This window comes from Falco naumanni, chromosome 18 (genome assembly GCF_017639655.2).
Source record: "Falco naumanni isolate bFalNau1 chromosome 18, bFalNau1.pat, whole genome shotgun sequence".
Taxonomy (NCBI): domain Eukaryota; kingdom Metazoa; phylum Chordata; class Aves; order Falconiformes; family Falconidae; genus Falco; species Falco naumanni.
The window spans coordinates 6,060,803-6,084,299 of record NC_054071.1 but is presented as its reverse complement, the minus strand read 5'-3'; the positions used below and the strand labels follow the sequence as shown (position 1 = coordinate 6,084,299).

Sequence of the window (23,497 nt, the reverse complement as noted above, 5' to 3'; positions counted from 1 at the left end):
GCAGAACTGCGGCCCCTGCGACTGTGTCCGAACCGACTTGCGCGTGCCCTGGGGTTTTACACATGACCCTTGTTCGTGTCTGTGACTGAGCTGTGACTTCTGCTGCCTTGTGGCCTGGATTTCCTCGGTGTGGAGACAAAGCCCGGCCGAGCAGAAGCAGGAGCTGCTGCAAACCCGCTTTGTCGGCAGAGGCGGCCGCGGCGTGTGCCTGAGCCCCAGCGCCGGCGTGGGGCCGGGCCTCTGGCTGGTGCAGAGCTGTGTGCCGGCTGTGCCGGGCTTGGCCAGGGGGTCAGTCTCGGCGTTGACGTGGCAGTGAGAGTGCCGGTCTCTGGCGATGAATGAATCTTCTAAAGTCAGCAAACAGGCGGTGGTATGTTTTAGCTTTGTCGTGAGTATTGGAAAGCATCGTGCCAACTTCTCAGCTTTCATCTTACCCTTACTTAAAGACATACTGGGACTTGAGTTCCTTTTGGTTTTGTTCCCCTCTGAGTACTTCTTGTCCCTAGAGAATCAATATTCCCATTTATGAATGTTTGCCAGGCTTTTTGTATCTTTTTCCGTAAACCTGAAGTCACCTGAAAATCCACTCTCAGAAAACTTTTTAAAAAGCCCGTTTTGTAACACATTCTGGTAGCACGTTGATATTAGCAGGTGTCAGTATGGATGTGTCTGTCAGCAGTGTTGGAGCTACCTTATTACCTTTGGCTGTCATTCCCCCTGACTTTTTGTGCAGGGAAGAAGGTGAAGGGGATTTGACCCACGACAGCTGAATTTAAATGTGATGATGAAGCTCCGAAACAAATTTCCTGTCTTGCTTTAGATTGCTGATAGCAATATTGCTCTTTTTTCCCTCCGAAGCTGGTGTTACGATATTGAGCAATTCATCTCTGCATGTATTCTTATGTCATACGCAAAACCATTCAGATTTAATGCCTCATAGAGATCCATTGAGTGTTTGCATCAATTGAAATTACTCCAGAGACCACAATGAGTCCTACAGGCGTGCAGTGGTGAAAAGTTCGGTGAAAGTGCCAAGTCACAAAGAGAAGTCTGCGGGTTGTCTGTGGTTTTTAATGGAGAGAAGAGAGACCCCTGAGAGTGCTGCCCCGGCTGCTCAGGTCAGCATCCCCTGGAGTACCTGCCCGCAGGAGGACAAGGGGCAGCAGGACTGGCATCAACTTCCATGGAGCTTGCTCAGAAAGTTTCATTAATTGGCTCCAGCGCTAATTGAAGACTGGTGGTCTGTTCACAGGTATGTTGGATTTTTTATGAACTATAGGTTCCGTAAGGCTTTGGAAGGAGCTGGTTTCTGCTGAGCTGAGGGTGACCCTCCAGCCCAGACAGAGCCCTTTATCTGACATGTAATGCATGAATCAGAAAATGTGGCTGATTAGTCAACCATATTTGGTAATAAACTCGTTAACGTTTCAAAAGGTCTTTGAGGGAGCTGTTGAAAAGTCAGTTTGATTACATCAGCTGCATGCTGAATTTCTATGGGCTTGAAGCTGGAACGCACTTGTTGTGAGAGATTAACACATAGGTTCCCTGGCAGTGTGTTTGCCATATTCTCTGTGAGAAAATAGATAACTGCTCATATCACAGTAAATTCTCATATAAACATGCCATGGTAAATTCTCCTAAAATGAGGCGGAAAGAGAAACACGGAAATGTGCAGCAAGGATCTCTGAAAATCCGGGCTGGATTGATGTGGTGAATTTTGCAATGAGATGCATGAGTCAGAGAAGGAAAGTGCTAAATGTGAGTGTTCTGGTCATCGGTCCCTGCCTTGTTACGGTGTCGAGTAAGAAATTGCTTGGCTAGCTATGATGGGTTATTTTCACAAGCCAGGTGAAGTGCACGAGGGCAGTGTCCTTGGTGGTGGGAGCACGGGAAGAAGAGGAGCAGGGAATTGCTGGTCTAGAGGGTGGAAGGAACTGTGCTGTTGGCCTTTAGACCAAGATAGTTTGATATCTTGATCTAAATTTTTCATATTTTCATTGATTCCCTGCCTCTCAGATACCAAACTAATGGAATCTACAGGTAGCATGGATCTGAGAGCTGTTCTGTAAAGCCGGTGAGGGTTTGGAGACAGGCACTGCTGGTTTTGGACCCGGCATCACCTGGATGTCCTATGTTCTCCCCCTAGAGCAAAACTGCTCTTCAGCCTGGAAGCACGAGCAGCGTTGCCCCATTTATTAACACGTCTCTTCAGCTTTCTGCAGGTGCTGGCTGACTTCAAGCAAATCAAAGGGAAGCTTGGGACACCTCCAATCCCATGAAAAGGCGGTGGCCAGAAGTGCTGCTGTTGGAAGACAGGTAAGAGCAGGTATTAGTGAGGGATTTTGTGGCCGGGCAGCTGCCAGATCACCCCACAGCACGTGCAGCCTGCCAGGGGGTGGCACGCTGGGGGACACATGGCCAGGAGCCTTGCAGCAGTAGGAAAACGCTGAATTAAGAAAAGAGATCCAATCGTATTGAATAGAAAGTCAGTTTATTAAATGGAACGCAGGCACAGGTAGGTGTGTTGCCTCCGTGCAGAGCGCGGGTGTGATCCAGCTGGCACAGCCCGATGTTGCGCGGGGTCTGATGACAGTCTCCGCTGCTGCCGCGCCTAGGTGCTGCAGAGCAGACTGAAGACCGTGATGCTCTGTGGGTATTAAAACAGCCACCCTGCTCAATGTTAGAAGAATGTAGCGAGCCAGAGGGCAAGCAGGAAGGCTTTCCACCTTGGGTCACCGAGAACGTGGGATTTCCAAGAAAAAAACTGCCCTGAAGTTTCCTTCGTCAGCATGTCTATTAGATTGTGCTGCCCCTGCATATTTCTCCCCTGTATGCTGGGGGGGGGGGGGGGGGGGGGCAGTTCATTGCTGGACCATCACGGGAGGGGATGAGCTTGGGAGTGTGCCACCAGGCTGTGAAATGAAATTCTGGTTTCATCAGTGGCTCCAGAATCTGGTTTCTTATCCCCTGTTGCCTTTTCTTGGTGGCTGGCTGGTTGGAGCAGCAGCGTTGCAAAAAAAGTTAACAAAAAAGTAAGTTATGATCCTCTGCAGTGGTAGGCTTTTATGCGTTCCGTGTTTGCGTGCATATTTGGATGTCCAGTAAGGGAAGGGGAGATCCCTGCTGAGAAGGGAGATCCCAGAAGGAGAGTAGCCAGTGTAGGGATAAGGAGATCGTTACATAAACTGCTGTGACCTGGAGTGCCACGGTACTGCAGATATCCCGGAGAGCAGAGCCGAGATTTTGAGGGACTTCAAAGCTAATTTAATAAATTGCTGTGCTGCTGTTATGAATTTAAATTCTTAAGAAGGACTCGGAAGAAAAGCACAGGAAAATAGGAAAACGGAACCTTTTCTTTGTCAGCTACCAATTTAAACATGACAATCTCTGATTGCAGTTTAACATAAACTAACGAGGGCTTAACGCTGTGTTGCAATTACAGGCAGGGGTCAGCGAGACGCGGGTCCTGGTGCTCTGCACCCTGCGCCCTGCGCAGAGGCGGGTGACAGCCGGCGCCTGTGGAACGGAGGGTTCAGCGGCTGGCATCCATCTCCGCGCTGACAAGGTGAAACGGACCCACCGGGGATTCCCAATTAAATTCTGCTGACCTGGATTTGAACTGCTGAGCTGTAAAACGGGCTGCACCTGTCTTGCACGTGCAATTCCAGCAGCAGTCAGCCCTCGGTTTTGAGTCACGCCTCTCTCTGCCTTGGCTGCTTGTGGGTTAAAGCTCACCAGTGGCAGAAATGTGAACTCGAGCGTTGGGGGGGACCGCTAATAAAATAAAAAGCAGCGGAAAAGCCGGCCCATGCCTGAAATGACACAGTCTTTGAGCTGGAAAAGACCTACAAGGCAATGCAGTCAGCGTCCTGGCCGGCAGGAGATTGCTTCTTAAAGGGCATTTGGAAATTTTTTTTGTACAGTCTAGTCATAACAGACTCAAGGAATTGGGTTTCCCCCATGTCCCCCAGGGTATTTGCACCCTCCCCCCAGAGCTGGCAGCTGCGCAGCTGAAGTCAAAGCGCACCAAAGCCTTCAATCATGTTTTTAGGCCACTGGCTGTCTTCTGGGCTAGCAAAAGCCCTTCCTCTTGTCGGCTGGAGCTGTTCACACGCCTCCGGCCCACGGAGGCAAGCAAGCAGTCGCCGATGCAGCCACGCTCTGGCTCGCAAGCTGCCCCTCACCCCCAGCGGGTGCGTGGCCGGCAGCAGCCCCTAGCTGGGCTTTGGCCACTGCCTTTGGTGCCGTGGAGCTGCTCTGACCTGTCTCCCCAGTTGCTAAGCTGGCCTTTGAAAGGCTCAGCTCCGCTTTTCTTTTTTCTTCCTCCCCCGGCTTTGAGGGTTCGGTGCTGTTGCAGTCCTGGAGGGATGCTGAAGCAGCATTCAGTGCACCCGAGGCGGGACCAGGGCCATCTGCCCGTGGGAGCTCCCTCCACCTGAACTCACTAACCTCAAAGGGTGTTTAAAAGTGATTTTGGATTTGCCATGTGCCTGGTTTGTGTGTAGGCTTGGAAAGTCTGGGGTTTTGCTCATGTCCTTAGTCTCTGCTATTGTGGGATCCTCATTGCCATTAGAAATTGGGTCAGTAACGTCTCAAATTGGTCAGCAGAAGATTTCAGCTTTGGTATCTTTGGGTTTACCTAAAAGCAGAACGATACCCAGGATTCCCGTGTTTGCATCAAGCACCTGTAAGGCTGGGGCTGTTTATTACCCAAAAAGAGCTCAGTAGCACAACTGGCAGGAAGAAGACCGGGAGGTGAGTGCGGTCGCCATGACCTGCTGCGTTTGCAAAGCTGCAACAAGCATTGACCAAAATTCCTGTGACCGTTTGGTCTAATCTGTTTCATCTCAGCCTGCTCGGCTCCTCCTGGTCCACCCGAAGCTCGAGTCTCCACCGCTGCAGGTGGGTTGCGCTCAGCAAACCCTTGGCAGCACGCTGATGCTCCCCTTTCCCGCGGCGTGCCTGGTGTCTGCTCGGTGCACTGGTGTGCCATGGGGGCTGGCAGCGCTGTACAAAATGTGTGGAGCTGAGGCCGCTCAGAGACACCCAAAGCTTTCCCCTAAACTGCCTCTTTACTGTGCACTGATTTGTTTCTTGTGTCCAGCTGAAGCCTAGGGAAATTCCCGTAGCGAGTGAGGCAGAGCTGGGATCCTCCTGATCGTCTCTCAGCTCTTTGCCTGCAGAGTTTCTCCATGATGACAAAAAGGTGAATTTCTGTGAGACCTCCGTGTACCAAGTAAGAGCCTCGATGGGAGGCACAGCAAGGGCTTGCTTTGGTCCTGCTCCATCACAGGCCGTGCCGTCTGCTGGGGGACTTTGCGGGGAGCTAGAGCAGGCTCTGTGCTTCCATCCTCTCTGTCCTCTCTCCCTCTCCAGACCTCAGTTTCCCACCCAGAATAGAGGGGTGACACAGCCAAAAGAAGTCGCGCTGTCTTCCAGCATTGTCACTGGAGTAGAAAGCCCCTGTGGCTTGAGGGCGTGGGTGCGTGACCGGGGTGCTTCGAGCAGGGGGGGGACAGCCGGACAGCTGCTGTGCCGTGCCATCGTGTCAGCCTTCGGAGGGTTTCCCAGCTGGAAAACCTGCGTCCTGGTTTGCGGTCAGAGTTCAGTTCAGGTTCTTCATTTATGTGCGTGGAAAATTAGGACGTATTTTGTTCAGCCTCCTTGTGCAGCCAGAATTTGGGGTGTTAACTTTCTCTGGCCTGTGGTTTATCCCCCAAGAATACTCCCTTCAGGGTGACATTTCCCCATTTCACTTCACACAGCAGCGTTGCCTCCTGACCATCTTGACGGCTCCCTCTGCTCTCAAAAGCTGACCGAATGTCTCCGCTTTCTTAGGAGCACAAGAGCTGGAAAATCACAGCCTCCCTCTGTCCGCATAAGCTGCCGCTCACGTGGCAGCCCCCCATGCTGCGGCCTCTGCCACAACCGTGTTCCCGGGGAGTCCTCGAGGACTTTCTTCCTCGTGTGCACCCTAAAAGCAACGTCTGCCTCATTAGATTATAGCTGAAAAATCGCAGCCAGATGGTCAATCATGAGCTTCGGCAACCGAAGGAGCGGAGATATTTTAGGTTCAAGGGTTTCCCATTATGTAATGGCACAGACACAGAGGTGGCTGCCTTGGTTTCTTATTTCTTTGGATTTACATATAATGAAGGATTTTAGTTTTTTTTTCCCCATTTCAGGTTTTTGAGATTGGCTGGATCCATCTTAGAGACCCATTGCTGCTTTCAGCAAAAAGAGGGGCAAATGGGTCCCCGAGTTTATCCCCGTGAAGCGACAGCTGTTCAGCCAGGCGCATCCCCCAGGCCTGCCCAAACCGTCGCTCCCTGCGCATCCTTCCAGGTGTGCGTTACGGGGGGGTGCACCACACTGGGACCGGGGGCAGAGCTCCGCAAGTGACCTCAGAGGAACTGACAAACCGCTACCGACCTCGCAGCCGCTGTCGGAGGAGCATCTCGGCACCCAGCCTGGAAATGGGAGACTGTGGCTTCTCCCTGGGGCGGCGTGGTTAGCCTTTAGCAAGTGTGGCGGCGGTCGATGAGGAGCGTGGAGCAGAGCTGAGCGCAGGGACTGGTCTCTAGCATAAAACTGGCAGGTTAGGACCTGGGAAAGGAGCTCGAGAGGCAGAAATGCTGCAGCATCTGGCCAGCCTGTGCTCTGCCTTTTGGGGCAGCCTCTTTTCAAGGCAGAGGAGCTGGGTGCTGTGACGGAGGAACCTAGAAAGGAGCTGGAAAAGGTTGTGGTGGAAAGGAGCAGCAGCATGGGGCGCCGAGTGCCTCTGAGCACTGGACCCTCCTGCCAAGGAGCATCTCCCGTGTGCCGGGCAGGCCGGACCTCGCCGTGGTGTCCCCGTGAGCCTCCCTGGCACCGCAGCGGTGCTGGTGAGCAGGACCCTGCGCTGAGCGAGGGGCGCAGGGGCTGCCTAACCCCGCGGGGCCGCAGCACGGAGCTGGGCCGACTTTAACTCATGTTTTTTGCCCTCCTGACCCTGAAGGCCCTGAATAACTTGAGATTTAGAAACAGTCTGTGCATCTGGAATATTTCTGGCTCACTCATCATGCTGGTATCTAGACACCAGCCCAAAATAGCTCCTTGCCAAGATGCACCTCGGTTCTGGCTGGCAGCAAATCCGCAGCCGAAGTCCTTAAGGGGTATAAAGACATCTCGGCTGTAGCAGGCTCACGACAGCACAGGGAGAAACGGGCTGTTTGCTCTGAGCCTTGCCCTGCCAGGGGAGGGCCCTGCGGCTGAGGAGGCAGTGAGGATGGGGGGTGGCTCCTGCCACAGACCCCCCCAGCTCAGCTGGCTGCTGGCCTCGCACTCCCTGCCATGGCCTGAGGCTCCTCCGGCATCTTCCCCACCCGGCGCTGCCTCCTGCGAGGCCTTAGCTGGAGGGGACAGAGCGAGCGGGTGATGGTGATCGCTTTAATAAGATGGACTTGACCCTTCTGAAACGAGGAGAGAGACCCTGCCTGGGGGGGGTCCCCCTGCGGGAGGCAGCACCCCGAGGAGCACCCGGGCAGCACCCCAAGGTGCTCCTGGGCACCCCCAGCACGGCAAGTGGGGCAGAGCTGGCAGCACGTGTCGTCGCGCACCCCAGCGCCCTGGCTTCGGTGTGCGGCCCCGAGACGGGACTGGGACTGAGTCCCCGCGGCGCTGAACCCAGGAGTGGTTTTGGGCCGCGCACCAGAGTGGGTCCCTCGGGGGCTCTGCAGGGCAAGGGGCGCCCCCAGCCCCACAGGTTGGGGGCTCAGCCGCTCCGGGGTGGGTTGGTGGCCTGAATCCCACCCTCGTCCCTGGCTGGCAGAGAAGGGCCCCCCCGGGAAGTAACGTTCTGTGGGAGGGGGCTGCGGGGCCTCTCCTGCTGCCAGTGCCAAGGGGGGCGGCAGCAACACTCGTGTGGTGTCCCCCGTCTGCCACCGACTTTGCCATCAAAGGACGCTGAACAGGGAGGGCGGGCTGCAGCCCCTGCCCCAGCCTGTGCCTTTGTCCTCGGGCTCCGGCCGGCCAGCCCGGGGCTGGGCTGCGGGGACACGCGTGGCCCTGGAGCAGCTCGGGGAAGCCGGAGCATCCGCCGCTCGTGTGCGCGGGCTGGGCTGGGGCGCCCTCTGGTGGCTGATGTGCCCAGCAGCAGTCGGCTGCGCTGAGCATCACCCGGTCGGTCTCACGGGAAGATGCTCCATCCTTGCGGGTCCCTCTGGGAGGTGGGGCCCTGTCCCCGAGTCCCCATCTGCCAGGGGTTGCTCACCCTGCTGCAGAGCCAGGCGGGATCCTGCGTGGCACTAACCCAGCCTGTGTCCCTGGGAGGGGGTGGGAACCTGTCCCTGTGTCCCTGAGCAGCCTTTGTGTCCCAGAGATGAGCAAGGGACCGGTCCCCATGCTGGGACAGTGACTGGTGCGCACGGGGTGACAGGGATGGAGCAGTGTCCTCACTCTGGGACAGGCGCAGGACTGAGCGTCTCTGTGGTGGGACAGGGAGCCACGTGTCCCTGCGGTGGGGCAGGGTCCCCAGCTGGGCAGAAGCTCAGAGGGGGAGCACTCGACACGTGCCAGCGTCTCCATACGGTGGGAACCCGACTGAGAAATGAACTGGAGATGGGCCAGGGGGGAGTGTGGGACATGGGGAGGCCGTCGGTGGGATGAGGTGGAGGGGACCAGGGGCTGGAGCATCCTCGTGGATGAAATTTGGGGAGGCTTGTGCCACCCTGGCGCCATGCTTCCCACCCCCAGCACTGGTGAAAAGCAGAAATCCCGTTGTTTTCCAAATCTTTATTGTAAATAAATTCTGCAACATTGCAGGAGGCTTCCCGGGGACTGAAGCCAGGGCCGAGCGAGGAGCACGTGGCGGCTCCGGCAGCGGCGGCTCCGGCAGCGGCGATGGCAGCTCCCCGGTGCGTGCAAAGCAGGAGTGCGAGATGAGGCGCGAGTGTTCGGCTGTGGGCAGCGAAGCCCCCACCCCACGACCCCAGGCCCCATCCCAGCTGTGGGCGGTAGCGCAGAGCGAGGCGGTGCAGGATGGCGGTGAGGCCGGCGGTGAGTTGGCGGGGCGGGGGTTTACCACCCCCCCAGTGTGCTTGTCCACTGCCACGTGCTGGGATGGGGCCCATCAGCTCGGTCTGCTGGGGGTGGGAGGGGGTCCGGGGAGGGGGAGGGTTTGCTCTCTTGGATCTGGAAGCACTGGGTGCACCCCCCACCCCAGCCGCGCTCCCTCCCTGGCACGTCCGCGGCAGCACCAGTGGTACTGCCTGACCTTACAGCATTAAAATCATTAAGAAAAAAACCCAATATTTTATATATATATATATTAATGTCCCCAAACCCAGTGACAATGGTGGCTTCTTACTCTGAAACAAGGGGCATCCCCTCGCTGCAGGGACCACCCCAGCACTGTGGCCGTGACAGCTGTGGGGACATTGCGGTGACAGTGCTGGAGGTGAGGGGGTTGGGCCAGACCCCCTGTGCTGGTGGTGGCCCCAGGTCCTGTGTTCTCCAGCCCATTGCTGATAGGTCACATGGCGAGCCGCCACCAAAGCCAAGCCTGGGGACATCTGCCCACCCCCTGTCCTGCTGTCACCTCCCAGTCCTGGCTGGTGCCACCACAGCCAAGGCACCCATGGGTGCTGTGGGTGCCCAGCTGGGCTGTCACACAATGCTGGGGGCCACCACATGCCTCAGCCATGGCTGAGCGTGGGGACACCCTTGGTCACCCTCTACCCCCTTGGCAAAGGGGCCCAGAGGTGGTTAAGGGAGGGCACTAAGGGGCCACCCCCAACCTGCTGGGGACATGGAGTGTTGTTCCCCCCTGTCCCCCCACCGAGCGTCACCAGGAGTGTTGCCACACGATGCAGCGTCATCAGTGGGTGCAGGGACTGGTGGGGGCTCCCGGTGCTCTGTGGTGCTGTGGGTTGGGTGGCCTCATGGAGCCACCCCGTGCAGGGTGACGTGGGGATGGGGTGACACATCCCACCCACCCGCCATGGGGATGAGGACACCCGGCAGGTGCTGGACACCAGGGGACAGGTGCCACCAGCCTGCTGTGGAACTGGGGTGACACCCCCCAGGCAGCCCCATGTGCCACCAGCCCAGGGCTCACCCTGTACCCCAGACACCCAGGGTGGGCCCTGCTGTCACCTGCCCCCCACTCCCCTCACCCCAGTGCCACCAGTTTGGAGCTCACCCATGGGTGACAGTCCCCAGTGCTGGGGACCTTGGTCTCCCACGGCTGGGTGGGCACAGCCATGAGATTTGGGAGCAGGAAGGAGTTTGGGGGGGACATGCCTCACATGCTGAGCTGCTGGGAGGGGGGGCACATCTGGAGGTGCCATCCCAGCCCCCATGGACCCCATCCCAGACCTGGCATCTGGGCTGGGGGGGACACGGCTCCCAGGCCCTGCACTGGGGAGGGGTGCTGGCCTGGTGCTGGGGTGTACTGGCCTCATTCTGGGCTATACTGGCTTGCTGTTTGGAGGACCCAGGCCCCCAAGCCGGAAGATGCTGATGGGGGGCAGAGGGGGGGATGTGGGGCTGAGGGGGGGGGGTCCCCGCTCACCCCTGCAGGTACATTCATCCCAGTGCTGGGAGTACTGCCAGCCCCAGGGTCGGGGCTGGGGGGTGTGTACATTCGTGGTGGTGCGGTGGGGGTCGGGGGGGGTGGTCCCGGGTGCCCCCCCCAGCTCTCCTCCTCAGCCGGGCTCTCGGCAGCGGTGCCCCATTGAATTGCTGTTAATGAGGTGCTGGGGAGGGGGTGTGGGGCAGCGCAGCCCTGCTCAGGCCCCCCCGGACCTGCAACACAGAAGTGGGGTGCGTTTAGTGTGGGGCTGTGACACGGTGGGGACACACGGGGGGACACTGAGCTGAATAGAGCTAGCACCAGGGGGGGCTGCTGCCAGGCCCCCCCCCAGCCGCTGTCTCTTTTCAGCTGTGAGGGGCACAGAGATGGAGACAGCACGGCCGGACACACAGCGACACGGACAGACGGGCCCGGCCGGGGGCTCCCACGCTGTCAGGCTGCCGGACGGTGATGGTGACATTAACGGTGACGGTGACGAGGAGGAGACGAGGGGGGGGGGGGGGGCAGTTACACTCCCTGCTGCGCCGGGTCGTACCTTCCTCGGCGTATGTTCCTTGGGGGGTGGCAGGGGGGAGAAGAGAGGAGAGTTAGTGCCACCCCTGTGTCCCTGCCGTCCTCCCCAGTGTCACCCGCCTGCAGTGTCCCTGGTCCCACAGGCAGCAGACGTGTCCCAGTGCCAGGCAGCAGCACACACACGGGGGCCACCGACACAGCCCCCACCCCAGCACCCCATGCTCAGGGACGGACACGGCCAGGACTGAATGAGGGGCCAGGGTGACGGTGAACCCCCAGCGCCACGTGCAGGCAGGGCAGGCAGGGCCAGGACAGCAGGCAGGGGCTGGGGACAAGGGACGAGGCAGGGACACAGGAACCAGGCAGCCCCAGCCCGCAGGGGACCACAGCACAAGTGATGCCCAGCTGGGGGGGAGACTGGCAGTGCCCCCACCCACGGGTGTCCCCAGGAGCGTTGGGGTGGCCCTGGCGCAGTGGTGGTGAGCAGGGGGGACGTGGCTGGTGACAGCAGCGGGGGGACGAGCCATGCAGTGGCTGCTTACTTAAATCCCCAGCCTGTCCCCCCTAGGACGATGGCAGCCACCAGCACGGCCCCCGCGATGGAGCCGATAATGATATTGGTGCCACTGGGACCTGTGACAGAGGGGACAGGGAGGAGGGGACATCGACACACATCAGTGGGGAGGGGACACAGCCCCAGGGCAGCGCCAGTGCCCTGGGGACCGGGGAGGGGGCGAGAGCCAGCTGTGCCCAGCTGAGCTGCGGCACCAGGGTGGGGGGGACACCCTGGGGGTGGCTGGGAACAAAGCAGGACACCCCAGCCGGTGGGGACGGGGGGTGGCAGGGATGTGGGGAGCACCCCCCCACCCCCACCCCGCGGGGTGCACGGACCCTTGTATCGTTCAGTCTCTCCCGTCGGCTTTGGCTCAGGGATGGGGTCGTAGACGCTGCAGTCCTTCCCTGTCCACTCGGCCCGGCAGATGCACTTGCCCTCATTGCTGCAAACCTGTGAGGGGACAGTGTCACCCTGCCCACCGCTGTGGCACCCCCCTGAGGTCCCATTTGTCCCCCTCCATGTCCCTCACCCCGTGGTCGAAGCAGATCTTCCCATCCCAGCTGCCGGGGCAGGAGCTGAAGTTAAAGGCGGTGGCTGGAAGGCATTTGCGGTCGAGACACAGCATGCCGGGGCCGCAGGGCGTCCCGTCCTCCACGTAGCTCAGGTCCAAGCCGTCCACCAGCTGCACGTGGCCTCCCCTGCACCAGGGTGGCGAGAGCAGGTGACACTGGGACCCCCCCGGACATCCCTGTCCCCCCAGCGGTGGCACCCACCTGCAGTCCACGTAGCGGTTTTGGTGGAAGAAGGTGGTGGTGGTGATCTCGCCGCTGAGCTCGCCCAGCCGGGGCGCACCCGAGATGTTGGCGCAGAGGAGGAAGCCGCAGAGAACATCCCTGCAAGGCACCAGTGGCATCACTGGTGTGGGCAGGTGGCACCCGTGAGGGGACGCAGGACACGGCTCACTCACTGCTTGTTGCACTGCATCCAGCCCAGACCCTCGTGCCCGCAGTTGCCCCTCTCCGTCCCCTCCACATTGAGCTTCTCATAGCAGAAGCGCTCAGCCGAGCCTGGGAAAAAATGTCACGTCACCTGCTGTCCCCCCTCCCCGCCCCTAGCAAAGCCACCCCAGGGCTGACGCTTACCATGGCCCCACAACGCGTTGCACTGCCGGTCTCTTGTCTTGCAGCGCCCACCATAGCATCGTCCCTGGGAAGCAGGGAGAGGGGTCGGGGCTGCAGGGGGGGCTCACGCACGTGCGGGCGGCCGTGGGGGTGCTGCAAGGACGATGGCACCCCCCCACGTGCGTGCTTGGCCCCAGGACCACCTGCATGGGCAGGTACACGTGGCACAGGGTCCGGGGAGCCACGTGTGCATGCACGCAGCCACGGGACGGCGTTGGGGCACAGGGACCCCCGCACGTGTGCGCACGGAGGGTTCGCGCGACCCATCGCCGGGCGAGTCAGCACGAGGAGTCAGCACAGGCTGCAGCTGTGGGTGCTTGGGAAGTCTTGTGGGATACGGGGCCACGGCCACACGCGTGGAAGGCACACGGCAGGGGGGCCGCAGCCCTGGCTCGCAGGGGAGCCACGGGAGCCGGCTCACCCCACCGTGGCTCAGCCATGGCCGCAGCCCCCAGCATGCGCAAGCGCCAGGATGCTGGAGCCCACGGGGACATGCCTGACACCATGGCCACGTCCCGCTGCGCCGGACTCACCTGCTCGTTTTCACAGAAGTAGCCATCCAGCTTGTGGAGGTTGGGGGGACACTGGGGGTACACGGAGAAGAGGATGGGTGATGCCGCGTGGCCCCGCTACACGTCGCGCCGTGTCCACCCCAGCCCGGCTCACCTGGCTGGAGTCCCCGGTGCAGCTCTCAGGGATGTCACATTCGTTCACGGCCTCCCGGCAGGACACGCCACGTGGCTCGTACTGCACCCAGGGGATGAAGCCGCCACGTCAGGAGCCTGTGGCATGGGACCCCCAGCAGCCCACCGAATCCGGCCCCGTGGGACGCCAGCTCCAGACCCCCCAGCCCCGGACCTTGCAGCCTTTGCAGCAGAGCCCGTCGCTGCACATGGCGTCGTGGGTCAGCGTGCACTTCTTGCAGCAGTTTCCCCCGCTCTTGGCGCACTCCTGCTGGGACAGCAGCCACAGCCACAGCGTATCAGCCACCCGGCAAGGCCGGTGGCCCCAGCACGGCCGTGGCGAGCAGAGCCCGGTCCCCGCTCACCGCCAGCGAGCCGCAGTCGCACTCCTCGCCCGCCTCCACGAAGCCATTGCCACACTCTGGAGGGTCCAGGAGCTGCCGGGACCAAGGAGAAGGACACGACACACACGTGAGAGATGCTGGGGGAGCCCCCAGCTGGGTGCTGCCACGAGCCCCCCAAAAAGGGCATCGTGTCCCCAGGGAACGGCAGGACGCCCAGGCCGCTCGCTTGCTGCTGCCAAGCGCAAGGGTCCGGCTCTGGCCCCCACCGGGGACACAGGGGTCGGTGCTGGTGCTGTTACCTTGGACATGGCAGGGGCTGGGGGAGACCGTGAGTCCCAGGGGACCCTCGGAGCTGCCCCCAGAGCATCGTGCCCCCCCTGCGACAGCTGCCTCAGGGTCGGGGGGGCTGGGGGGCCCCGTTACCTTCAGGGGTTTGTTGAAGAGGCAGCTGCCGCCGCCGTCCTGCAGGAACTGGTTGTACTCGTCGATGCTGCAGCGGGAGAACTTGCGGGGGAGGTAGTACCTGCAGGGCAGGGACCACCATCACCCCCCCGTGCCACCCGCCTGGCACCCAAGTGGGGCAGGACCCCCCCCTCCCCTGCTGGGAGCAGTGACACGGGGCATGTGGGGGATGGTGGCAGTGCCACCCTGAGCAGGCACCCACCCTGTGTCCTCCATGATGCAGCCCAGCCACGAGTCCGGACACCGGCAGTCCCCTGGGAGGAGAGAGGGGCTGGGAGCGTGGGCTGTCCCACCGCCAGCTTGGTGGCACCAGGGGGTGTCCCCCGCACTGTCCCCATCCCGCTCCCGGGGGGACAGCGGGTACCTGCAGCCATGCGGTGCTTGTTCCACATCATGCCCACGTTCTGCCCCAGTGTCTGCGCCAGTGTCACTGCCATGGCGGCCACGTTGCCGTACTGCGCGGGAGGGACGGGGGGGTCACCAGAGGGACCCCCCTGACCCCCAGCCCGCTCTCATGGGGGTCTCGCCGCACTCACCTCGTTGACCCCCCCCGCACGGGCGGGTGAGCAGATGCCCCCCACGAAGGCGGTGCCGCTGCGGCTGCTCTGAAACGTCCGACCCCTGCAAGGCAGAGGACGGTGCGGATGGTGGGGACGGGAAGCAGCAGCCCCTGGCCCCGGGGAGGTGACGCGGACGCAGCACTCACGAGAAGAGGTGGACGGTGTCGCTCTGCTCTGCCGGCCCCTCGCGCCGGTACTTCACGAACTCGTTCAGGGTCTCCAGGGAATCCTCCCCCATCCGGATCCGGTCCTCCGAGGCCCATGTCTCCATGGCCACCAGCACGATGCGCGTGTTGAGCTGCTCCTTGTAGATCTGCGGGGATGAAGGGACAATGAGGGGATGGCACTGGGGATGAAAGCCCTGGCTGGGACAAACCCATCAGCTGTCAGGGACAATCCCAGCCAGGGACAACCCTCCCAGGGACAAAGCCACCAGGGATGAACCCCTGGCGCAAAACTCCCTGGGGACAAATTACACCACCACCACCCACCCAGCCACCCCCAGAGCGGGGCACAGCCCCCCTGGGACAATTCACCCAGGGACAAACCACCAGTAGGACAAACCCACCACATGCTGTAGATGAAACCCCTGGGGACAAATCCCCGAGGAGCCAACCTCCCAGGTGCTGAGGACCAACTCCCCGGGGACAGACCCCGGACAGACCCACCAGGGACAAACCCCCTGGGAATGAAACCCACCCCCAGGAGACAAAGCCACCAGGGACAAACCCCTGGGGACAGACCCACCAGGCACTGGGGACAACCACACCCTCCAGGGATAAACCCCCTGGGGGTCAACACCCACCCACCCCCAACAAAGCCACCGGGTGGCCGGGACACTCCCCCCACCCCCCCGGACCCTCTCTCACCATGTCAGCCAGGTTGACCACGGACTTGGCAAAGTTGCTGGTGAGAACCACGGACTTGCGGAGCTGCAGGAACTGGGGGGCACCAGGGGCCAGGTTGGGCAGGGGGGGGCACCTCAACCCTCCAGCCCACCCCACCAGCCCCCGACCCCCCCCTCCCCCCGCTCACCAGCTGATGGTCGTTCACCACCGCCAGCTCGATGTACTTGGTCTCGCTGTGAACGGTGTGCTGGGCTCGGCGTACCTGCCACGGGAGCCCACGGCTGAGCTGGCCCCGGCAGCACTTGCCCTCCGAGCCCCACCACAGGCGGGTCGTCCCCCTTAGTGGCTGCCCACAAGGGATGTCTGGGGTGTGTGGAGGGGGAAAAGCTGCCTGGGGGAGCTGGGGATCCCCTCTGGTGTTGCCAGTGGGACCCCAGGGCATCCCTGAGGAGCAGCATCCTGCAAACACCTGTCCCCACAAGCGAGCTGGGCTGCACCGGTGGCAGAGCCATGCCATGGGCGAGTGGCCACCCCAGCGAGGCTGAGCCACCAGCTGGGGACCAGCTGGGGTCAAGCATCCTTGTCCCCTGCCCCGTGTCACTTGTCCCCTGCCCCAGGTCCCCCACTGTCCCTGCTCACCTGCCGCCGCTGCCGCAGCTTTGGTAACCCGCCTGCACTGCGCGGGTTCAGCGCAGGGAAGAGGCAGCCTGGAAGGAAGGGACAGAGCTGGTGGGGCACAGGACATGAAGCCGTGATGGCCACCGTGGCCACCATCACCAGGCCTCGGGGATGAGCTCCAGCTCCGCGCAAAGGCTCACCTGGTCGCGTGCAGCTGGGTACACGCTGGACAATGTGTGGTCGAAGGCCCTGCCACAGGGAGACGAGTGTCACGGCCACACAGGGCTGTGACAGTGTGGAGGGGGGACTGCCACGTCCCTGTGTCCCCTAGGCTGTAGCCAGACCCGTAACACTGCAGTGGAGAAACTGAGGCAGGCACGTGGCCGGTCCTGCTGCCACCACTCACCTGCCCGTGCTCGGCGCCCACCTGGGGCTCGATCAGGTAGGTGGCTTTGCCGTCATAGAAGACCCCACTGTAAAGAAAGAGGGAGGTGACAGGGCGCAGAGGGGTGCAGCCCCCCCCCCAGCCCCCCTTTTGGCCCACCCGGCGGTGGGGGGTACTCACTGCAGGCCCTGGCAGCTGGAGAGAGCCACGAAGGAGTGGGGCTGCCCCCGGATCCGGCCCTGGTAGTAGCAGTGCTCCCCCGTGCCCTGCCGGAGCCAGGAGAGGCGTCGGAGCTGGCCAGACCCTGCCCCTGCCCCTGGGTCCCATCCTGCCCGGTGCTGTGCAGACAGCTGCCCCCCTCGGCAGCACCTCCAGGCCGATGGCTCTGGGGTTCGGTGCCTGGCATCCCAGGGTGCACCCATGGCACCCGGGGGGACACCCACCGCTGCCCCAGGTGAGGCTGGCGGCACACGGCAAAGCACCCTGGGCATCGCCCAGCACCAGCACCCACGTGCGGTGCGCGTCACCCACCGGGGCAGCACCCCGATGCATGGCTGGGCACCCCAGGGCCAGGGGGGCATCCCAAGACCACCCAGGTGGAGATGTTGAGTGGCCGGTGGCCGCTCCTGGGCCTCTGCTGGATTTACAAATCTGCCACCGTGACCCCAGAGCTGGCCTGGCACGGCACGGCACGGGTTAGCACGGTGTGACCCAGCGTGACCCGGCACGGCACAGCACGGATGGGCACGGTGTGATACAGGTTGGCGCGGTGTGGTACAGCGTGACACAGCACGGCACGGATTGGCATGGTGTGATACGGTTGTGACCCGGCACAGCACGGCACAGGTTGGCGCGGTGTGATCCGGTGTGACCTGGGCATGGCGTGACATGGACTGGCGCGGTGTGATCCGCGTGGCCCAGCCCGGCGTGGCGCGCAGCTTACCATGCTGTGGCTGCCGTTGCTGCCCGCGCCGATGTGCCGCTCCACGTAGCGGGAGGCGAGGAGGTGGCTGCCAGGAGCAGGCGGGGGGTGAGGCCGCGGCGGTGGGGAGGAAGAGTAGGAGAAGGAGGGAGACGGCAGCAGCCGTGGCCCTGCCGGCAGTACCCTCATCATGCACCCGCTCACCACCCATCCATGCGGCATCACCCTGGTGTGGGACCCCCCAGTCCGGGAGGGTGCTGGCACCCCACCAGCCCCCCGGCACGGGAGCTGGGACAGCTCCACACAGCCCGCCCCGCGTCCCCGGGCACCCGCAGCCTCTCCACCCCTTCCCTGCTGCTGGGGGGCAGCAGCAGCCCCACAGTGGGTGCCCCCAGCCCCACAACGGGTGCCCCCCAGCCCCACAACGGGTGCCCCCCAGCCCCACAACGGGTGCCCCCCAGCCCCACCAGGACCCCTGGGGGCTGCTCACTGGTTCAGCTGGAGGTCGAGGGTGAAGGCCGAGCCGAAGGCACGCACCACGAAGCTCACTCGTGCCAGGTGCAGCCCCTGCAAGACAGCCCGAGCCAACACCACCACCCGCCCCCCCCCCCCCCGAAAAAAATTAAAATAATAATTAAAAACCCCCAAGCCAAATACGCAGCCTGTAAAGGGGCATTTCATGTGGAATTTTTGGGGGTTAAAAATAAAGGGAAACGCTGGGGTTTGCCCCAAAATCATCGCTCCTGCAGCGTGGGGAGGGCCCCATCCCGCACCCACCTCCTCGGAGCCGCGTTTGGGTGAGGGCTGCTGGAGCATCCCCCCCCCCCCCCCCCCCTCGGCCCCGGCCGTGCCTCCCCCCTGCGCTGACCCAGTTCCGCGGCAGGCGCAGCCGCCGAGCCCCGGCAAGGGGGAGGATCCCCCGGGGGCTTCGCAGGGCGTGCACGGAGGAGCCCACCCCTCCCTGGGGGGCCCGCCGGCCCCTTGGCCACCGCGCAACTTCCCCGGGAGCGGGGCTCTGGGCTGCCGCCGGGACTCAGACCCAGATTCCCCAGGATGCGCAGCCGCTCCGTCATCATCATCATCCTCATCATCTTCCTCCTCATGATACCCCCGCCACGCCCCGGCTTGACACCCCCAATCCCCCGGCGCCCGGTGCCTTTACCGGTTTTAAACCCGCTTTGCGGCGGCTGCGGCAACTCGTTCCGCCTTTCTCCCGGCCGGGGCGGGGGTCGATGGCATCGCCCCCCCCAAGCCCCCCCAGCCCCGGGTGGGACCCGTGTGCCCCCGGGAGGCTCCGGGTGAGACGCGCGGGGCGGCTCCCACGTGGCCGGGAGCGGGAGCCATGAGCCCATTCACTCCGCAGGAGCCCTGGCTGCCGCCGCCGCCTGCCCGCTCCCGTTCCACCCCCCCAGCACCCACCCAACACCCCGCGGCCATGGCGGCACACGCCGGGTGCGATCCCCAGGGAGGGATGAAGGCTCCAGCTGAGGATGATGCTGGTGGTCACATGTGTGCCAGGGTGCAGCCAGGCCAGCGACAGCAGCTGCTGGGGGACCCCACCACCCACCAAGGGACCCTGCCACCCACCAAGGGACCCTGCCACCCACCCAGGGACCCCAGAAAGAGAGCGGATGGGGGAACTGCAGTTCACTTACAGGGCCTCCTCCTCCTCCTGCTCCTCTAGGCTCATTCCTGACCCTGGTGTCCAGCTGATGCTTCTGGACTTCTCCCCCCGCGCTCTGCCCCACCAGCCTGCTGGGGTGGGTGACCTGGGAAACCACCCGCCCCTCCGGCCATGCGGCCCGGGGCAGCCGCCGCTGCAGCGCGGTGGGACCTGTGGGCCAGCGCAGCCGGTCACGGTGGCCCAGGGAGGGCTGGGGACACGGCAGGGGGCTGGGATGTGGTCTGGGTGGAACAAAGTGTGGCACTGCATCCCGAGGGGGCCACGCGTGTCCTAGATGGGATGCCCAGGGGACACAGAGGGTGGGTACGGGATGTGTCCCAGTCTGACAGACATGGTGGGGGGCACCCAGGCATGGTGCTGTGGCCAGGAAGGGACACCCAGGGAGCATGGGCTGGGGGGTGGGTGCCCAGGGGACATGTGGGGACCAGGATGGGGATGTACCTGGCAGGGGAAGCTCGGGGCAGTGGCATGTCCTAGAGGGGACGCCCATGGGTCGTGGTAAAGTGATGCATCCCAGAGGGGGGGCCAGGGGACGTGGGGGACCCCCAGCAACGCCGTTGTACCTGGCGGGGGGTGTCTGGGCACAGGTGCGCATCCTGGAGGGGACGCCTAGGGGACAAGGGGGCCGGGCTAGGGACACCTCCTAAGGGTATGTCCAGGGGACAGGGAAGGCCTCTACAGTGGCACCCCCGAGGGGACACCAGGGGGATGGGAGGGCTGGGGGGGCCCTCGGAGGAGACACCCAGGGGACAGGGGTCGGGGCGTGATGGGGACACCTCCTGGAGGGACACCCAGGGGACGGAGGAGCCGCTCTGAGGACACCTCCCGCGGGGACACGCAGGGGACACCGGGGGGGCCGCCATGGGGACACCTCCCTCGGGGACACCCCGGGGCCGGGCTGCGGGGCGGCAGGTGCGGGGCCGGGGGGGATGGAGGGCCCGGCCCCTCCCGGGGCGCTGCGGGGCGGCGCTGCGGAAAAATGTGTCGATGCAGCGAAAAAGCCGCAGCGGCGGCGGGGCCGGAGCCGGGCTGGGGAGCGGGGCCGGGGAGCGGAGAGCGGGTGCGGGGCCCGGTGCGGGGAGCGGAGAGCGGGTGCGGAGCCCGGTGCGGGGAGCGGGGCCGGGGAGCGGGGCCCGGGGCCCGGTGCGGGGAGCGGGGCCCGGTGCGGGGAGCGGGACCTACCTGCCCGCGGGGTGAGCGAGAGCAGCGCGGCCAGCAGCCAGCCCCGCAGCGGGCTCATGGCTCCCTCATAATCCGCGCCGGGCCCGCGGAGCCGGGGACCGTCCCGCCCGACGCTCCGCCGCGGGCCGGGCAGGCAGCGGCCGCCGGGCCGGGAGCGCCGCCCCCGCCCCCTGCACGCGCGCACGGCACCGGGCCCCGCCGCCCCCGGCCCCGGCCCCGGCAGCGGCACCGGCAGCGCCCGCCCCGGGGCCGCCCCGCCCCGCCAGGGCCCCGCCGCCCCCCCCGCCCCGGCTGCCGCAGCGCCGCTGGCACCCCGCGGCATTGCAGTACCGGAGCCCCCGGCCGGCATCACCCCCGTCCCCACCCGGTACCGGAGCCCCCCCCCGCCCCAAGTCAGTAGAGGGCCGCCAGGACTGGACCCCCCTTCTGAGGACGGGACTCCCCGGACCGCACCAGACCACCCCCCCCAGTGCTGGGTACTGCCCCCCCCAGCCGGTACCAGACCACCCCTCAGTATAGGACCACCAGTACTGGATGCCCCGCCAAGGACTGGACCCGCCAGCCAGTACCAAACCACTGCCTCCCCCACCCCAAACCAGTACCAGACCACCCCCTCCCTCCCTCCAACCCATACAGGAACCCTCAACAGTACTGCCCCCCTCAGCCCGTTCAGGACCCCTCACACCAGTACTGCCCCCCCCCCAGCCAGTACCAGACACCCCCCCCCCAGTCAGTATAGGATCATCAGTACTGGACACCCCCCCCCCCTCCCCCAGGACTGGACTCCTCAGCCAGTACCAGACACCACCCCACCCCTCCCCCCCAGGTATCACCCCCCAGCCAGTACCAAACCCTCCCACTCCAGCACTGGGCCCCCAGCCGGGACTGAAGCTCCCCAGCCTGTGCCAAGCCCCCTGGCTGGTCCCGAGGCCCTAACTGGTCCATTGCTAGCACCAGAGCCCCCAGCCCACTCCGGGGGTGCACAACCAGTACTGGTGCTCCCAGCTGGTACCAGGCTCTCACCAGTACCATGTCTCCAACCAGTACCAGAGCCCCCAGGTAGGACTGAAGACCCCCAACCAGTAGCAAGCTCCCCACTGCTGGTACTGAGTCCCCTAACTGGGCCCAGGTACCCAGATGGTGCTGGTGTTGGCTGCGGGACCCCAGCTCTGGGTGCTGGGGGAAGACACCAACACTGTGGAAGCAGTTCCTGGTCTGTCACCAGCGGGAGGGTGCGGGGGGGTCCCCACCCCCCCACCCACAGCCAGGCATAACCCTCAGGGAGTACCAGGAACAAGGGCCCCCCAGCACTGCCCCCGTTTTGGGGGATGCTGCAAGGCCACATTCCCCACCAGGGGATAACAACAGTTTTTGGGAGAGAAAACCCCCAATAAACTCCTGTTTATTGCAGCTGTGGTATGGGGGGGTACAGCACCACAGGAGGGTGATGCTCAGCCCCGTGGAGGGATGCAGCACAGCCACAGGCACCCACAGGAGGGACTGTCCTGGGGGGCACAGGGGGGCTATGACCCCCAAGGCAATGGGTGCTCCCACCAGCATGGGAGGGACTCATCCCTCCATCGCAGAGATGTGGCCGGGGTGGGACAGGGACGCCTGGAGATCACCAGCCCCAAGCCCCTGCTCCCTGGGGGTCTGGGGGCAGCCCCTGCCTACCTTCAGCTGGCGGACAAGGGGCATGGCTGAGCCACCAGAGTGGCAGGGGAATCCAGGCACTTTGGTGCCCCCAGCTCAGCCCAGAGGCCACTGCCCCAGGAAGGCCCTGGACCCCCCAGAAACACCAAACCAAGGGTCCTGAACCCCCAGTTTGCATCCCTCATCCTTTCCCAGGACAACTCATCCCACATTTAAACCTTTTTGGACGCATTTTGCACTACTGCTCCAGCTAAACCCTCTCCTGTGCCACCTGTGATCAGGTTCCAGCCCCCTTCCTGGCGCAGCCAGCATCCAGGGGGGCTCCCTACATCTCCCAGGGGCATCATTGCACCCGATTCCTCCTCCCAGCACCTCCCACAGCCTCGATGAACCCAGGGAAAGGATTCCCTCGTGTGCCACCTCCCAACCCCACAGGGCATCAGGGAGCAACACGGCGGGGGGTTGTGTGTGTCCCTCCCCGTGGACCCCCCCCTTCTTTTCCAAGAGCCTTCCTTGGGACCCGGGTGCCCACCCCCTTCTCCCCTGGGGACTCACGTACCCACTTGGTGACAAAAGCCTTTGGGTACCCCCAGTGCCAGCTCTGCAGCTCCAAGCTGCCGGTGAAAGCACCACACCAGGCTTGCCTTGCCAGTAAGTTGGTTGTTTTAAGTGGTGTCACAGCGGTGTAACAGGCCCCTCCCTGCCAAAAACCACCTTGACACCCTCATTAACAGTGGCCACGTTGGTTTTCATCACTTCTGTGAAAAAGTGGGGGGCAGAAGCACTTAGAGGGGGAAGGTAAGGCAGGACAGGGACACTCCTGAGGTCAGGGAGCAGGGAGGGGGCTATGCCCCTGCCCTCTCCCCTCCCCCAGCTGTGCAGCTCACCTCGTCATTATCAGCGCTTTGCAGAGCCTTAACGAACCGAAACCTGCAGCAGCTCAGGGATGGAGCACGGCAGGTTCTAGCAGAGAGATGCTGCTGTGGTGTCACACTCAGGTTGGGGGGCTCACATCCACCCCCGCAGCATCCCTGCACCCCATGTGCACGGGGGCTGGCACACACGTGTGTGGGGAAGAGTCTCCCACACTGGTTTTGTCAGACAGCTGCGCAGGGGAACAGGCTTCGGGAAACACTGATCGTCTCCTTGGCCACGCTGTGGCAGTTCCCAGCTGCCGAGCGGCACACAGCCCCGCCGCTCACTCCCACGAAGCCCAAGCTTAGCGGGCGGGCAGGGCTTCAGCCCTGTGACCTGCTGCCCTCAGGCCTTCATCCTCCTCCGGGCAATAATTAGCCACAAACGCAACACTGAAGCGAGGAACCTGTGGCATCAA

At 63.2% G+C, this 23,497-nt stretch overlaps 1 protein-coding gene across 4 annotated transcripts; it reads right to left on the bottom strand.

The window, feature by feature from the left end:
• Nucleotides 1–8,757: 8,757 nt before the first annotated feature.
• Nucleotides 8,758–20,678, bottom strand: ADAM11 (ADAM metallopeptidase domain 11). Of its 4 annotated transcripts, XM_040617496.1 has the most exons (27): nucleotides 20,512–20,678; nucleotides 19,301–19,479; nucleotides 18,136–18,212; nucleotides 17,667–17,733; nucleotides 16,904–16,989; nucleotides 16,745–16,811; nucleotides 16,539–16,587; nucleotides 16,360–16,427; nucleotides 15,908–15,982; nucleotides 15,742–15,813; nucleotides 15,019–15,185; nucleotides 14,849–14,933; nucleotides 14,677–14,767; nucleotides 14,515–14,566; nucleotides 14,274–14,373; nucleotides 13,872–13,943; nucleotides 13,682–13,774; nucleotides 13,490–13,570; nucleotides 13,357–13,407; nucleotides 12,785–12,848; nucleotides 12,610–12,709; nucleotides 12,416–12,535; nucleotides 12,172–12,340; nucleotides 11,978–12,092; nucleotides 11,629–11,719; nucleotides 11,109–11,126; nucleotides 10,646–10,785 (listed from the first exon to the last, which is right to left on the bottom strand). In XM_040617496.1, exons 1-27 carry the CDS (start codon nucleotides 20,567–20,569, stop codon nucleotides 10,770–10,772), a joined length of 2,283 nt encoding a protein of 760 aa, XP_040473430.1. In that variant the 5' UTR covers nucleotides 20,570–20,678; the 3' UTR covers nucleotides 10,646–10,769. The 4 variants fall into 4 exon arrangements, with proteins under 4 accessions (XP_040473428.1, XP_040473431.1, XP_040473430.1 ...); XM_040617494.1 differs by lacking the exon at nucleotides 11,629–11,719 and having other exon boundaries at nucleotides 8,758–10,785; XM_040617495.1 differs by lacking the exon at nucleotides 10,646–10,785 and having other exon boundaries at nucleotides 10,960–11,126.
• Nucleotides 20,679–23,497: the final 2,819 nt, after the last annotated feature.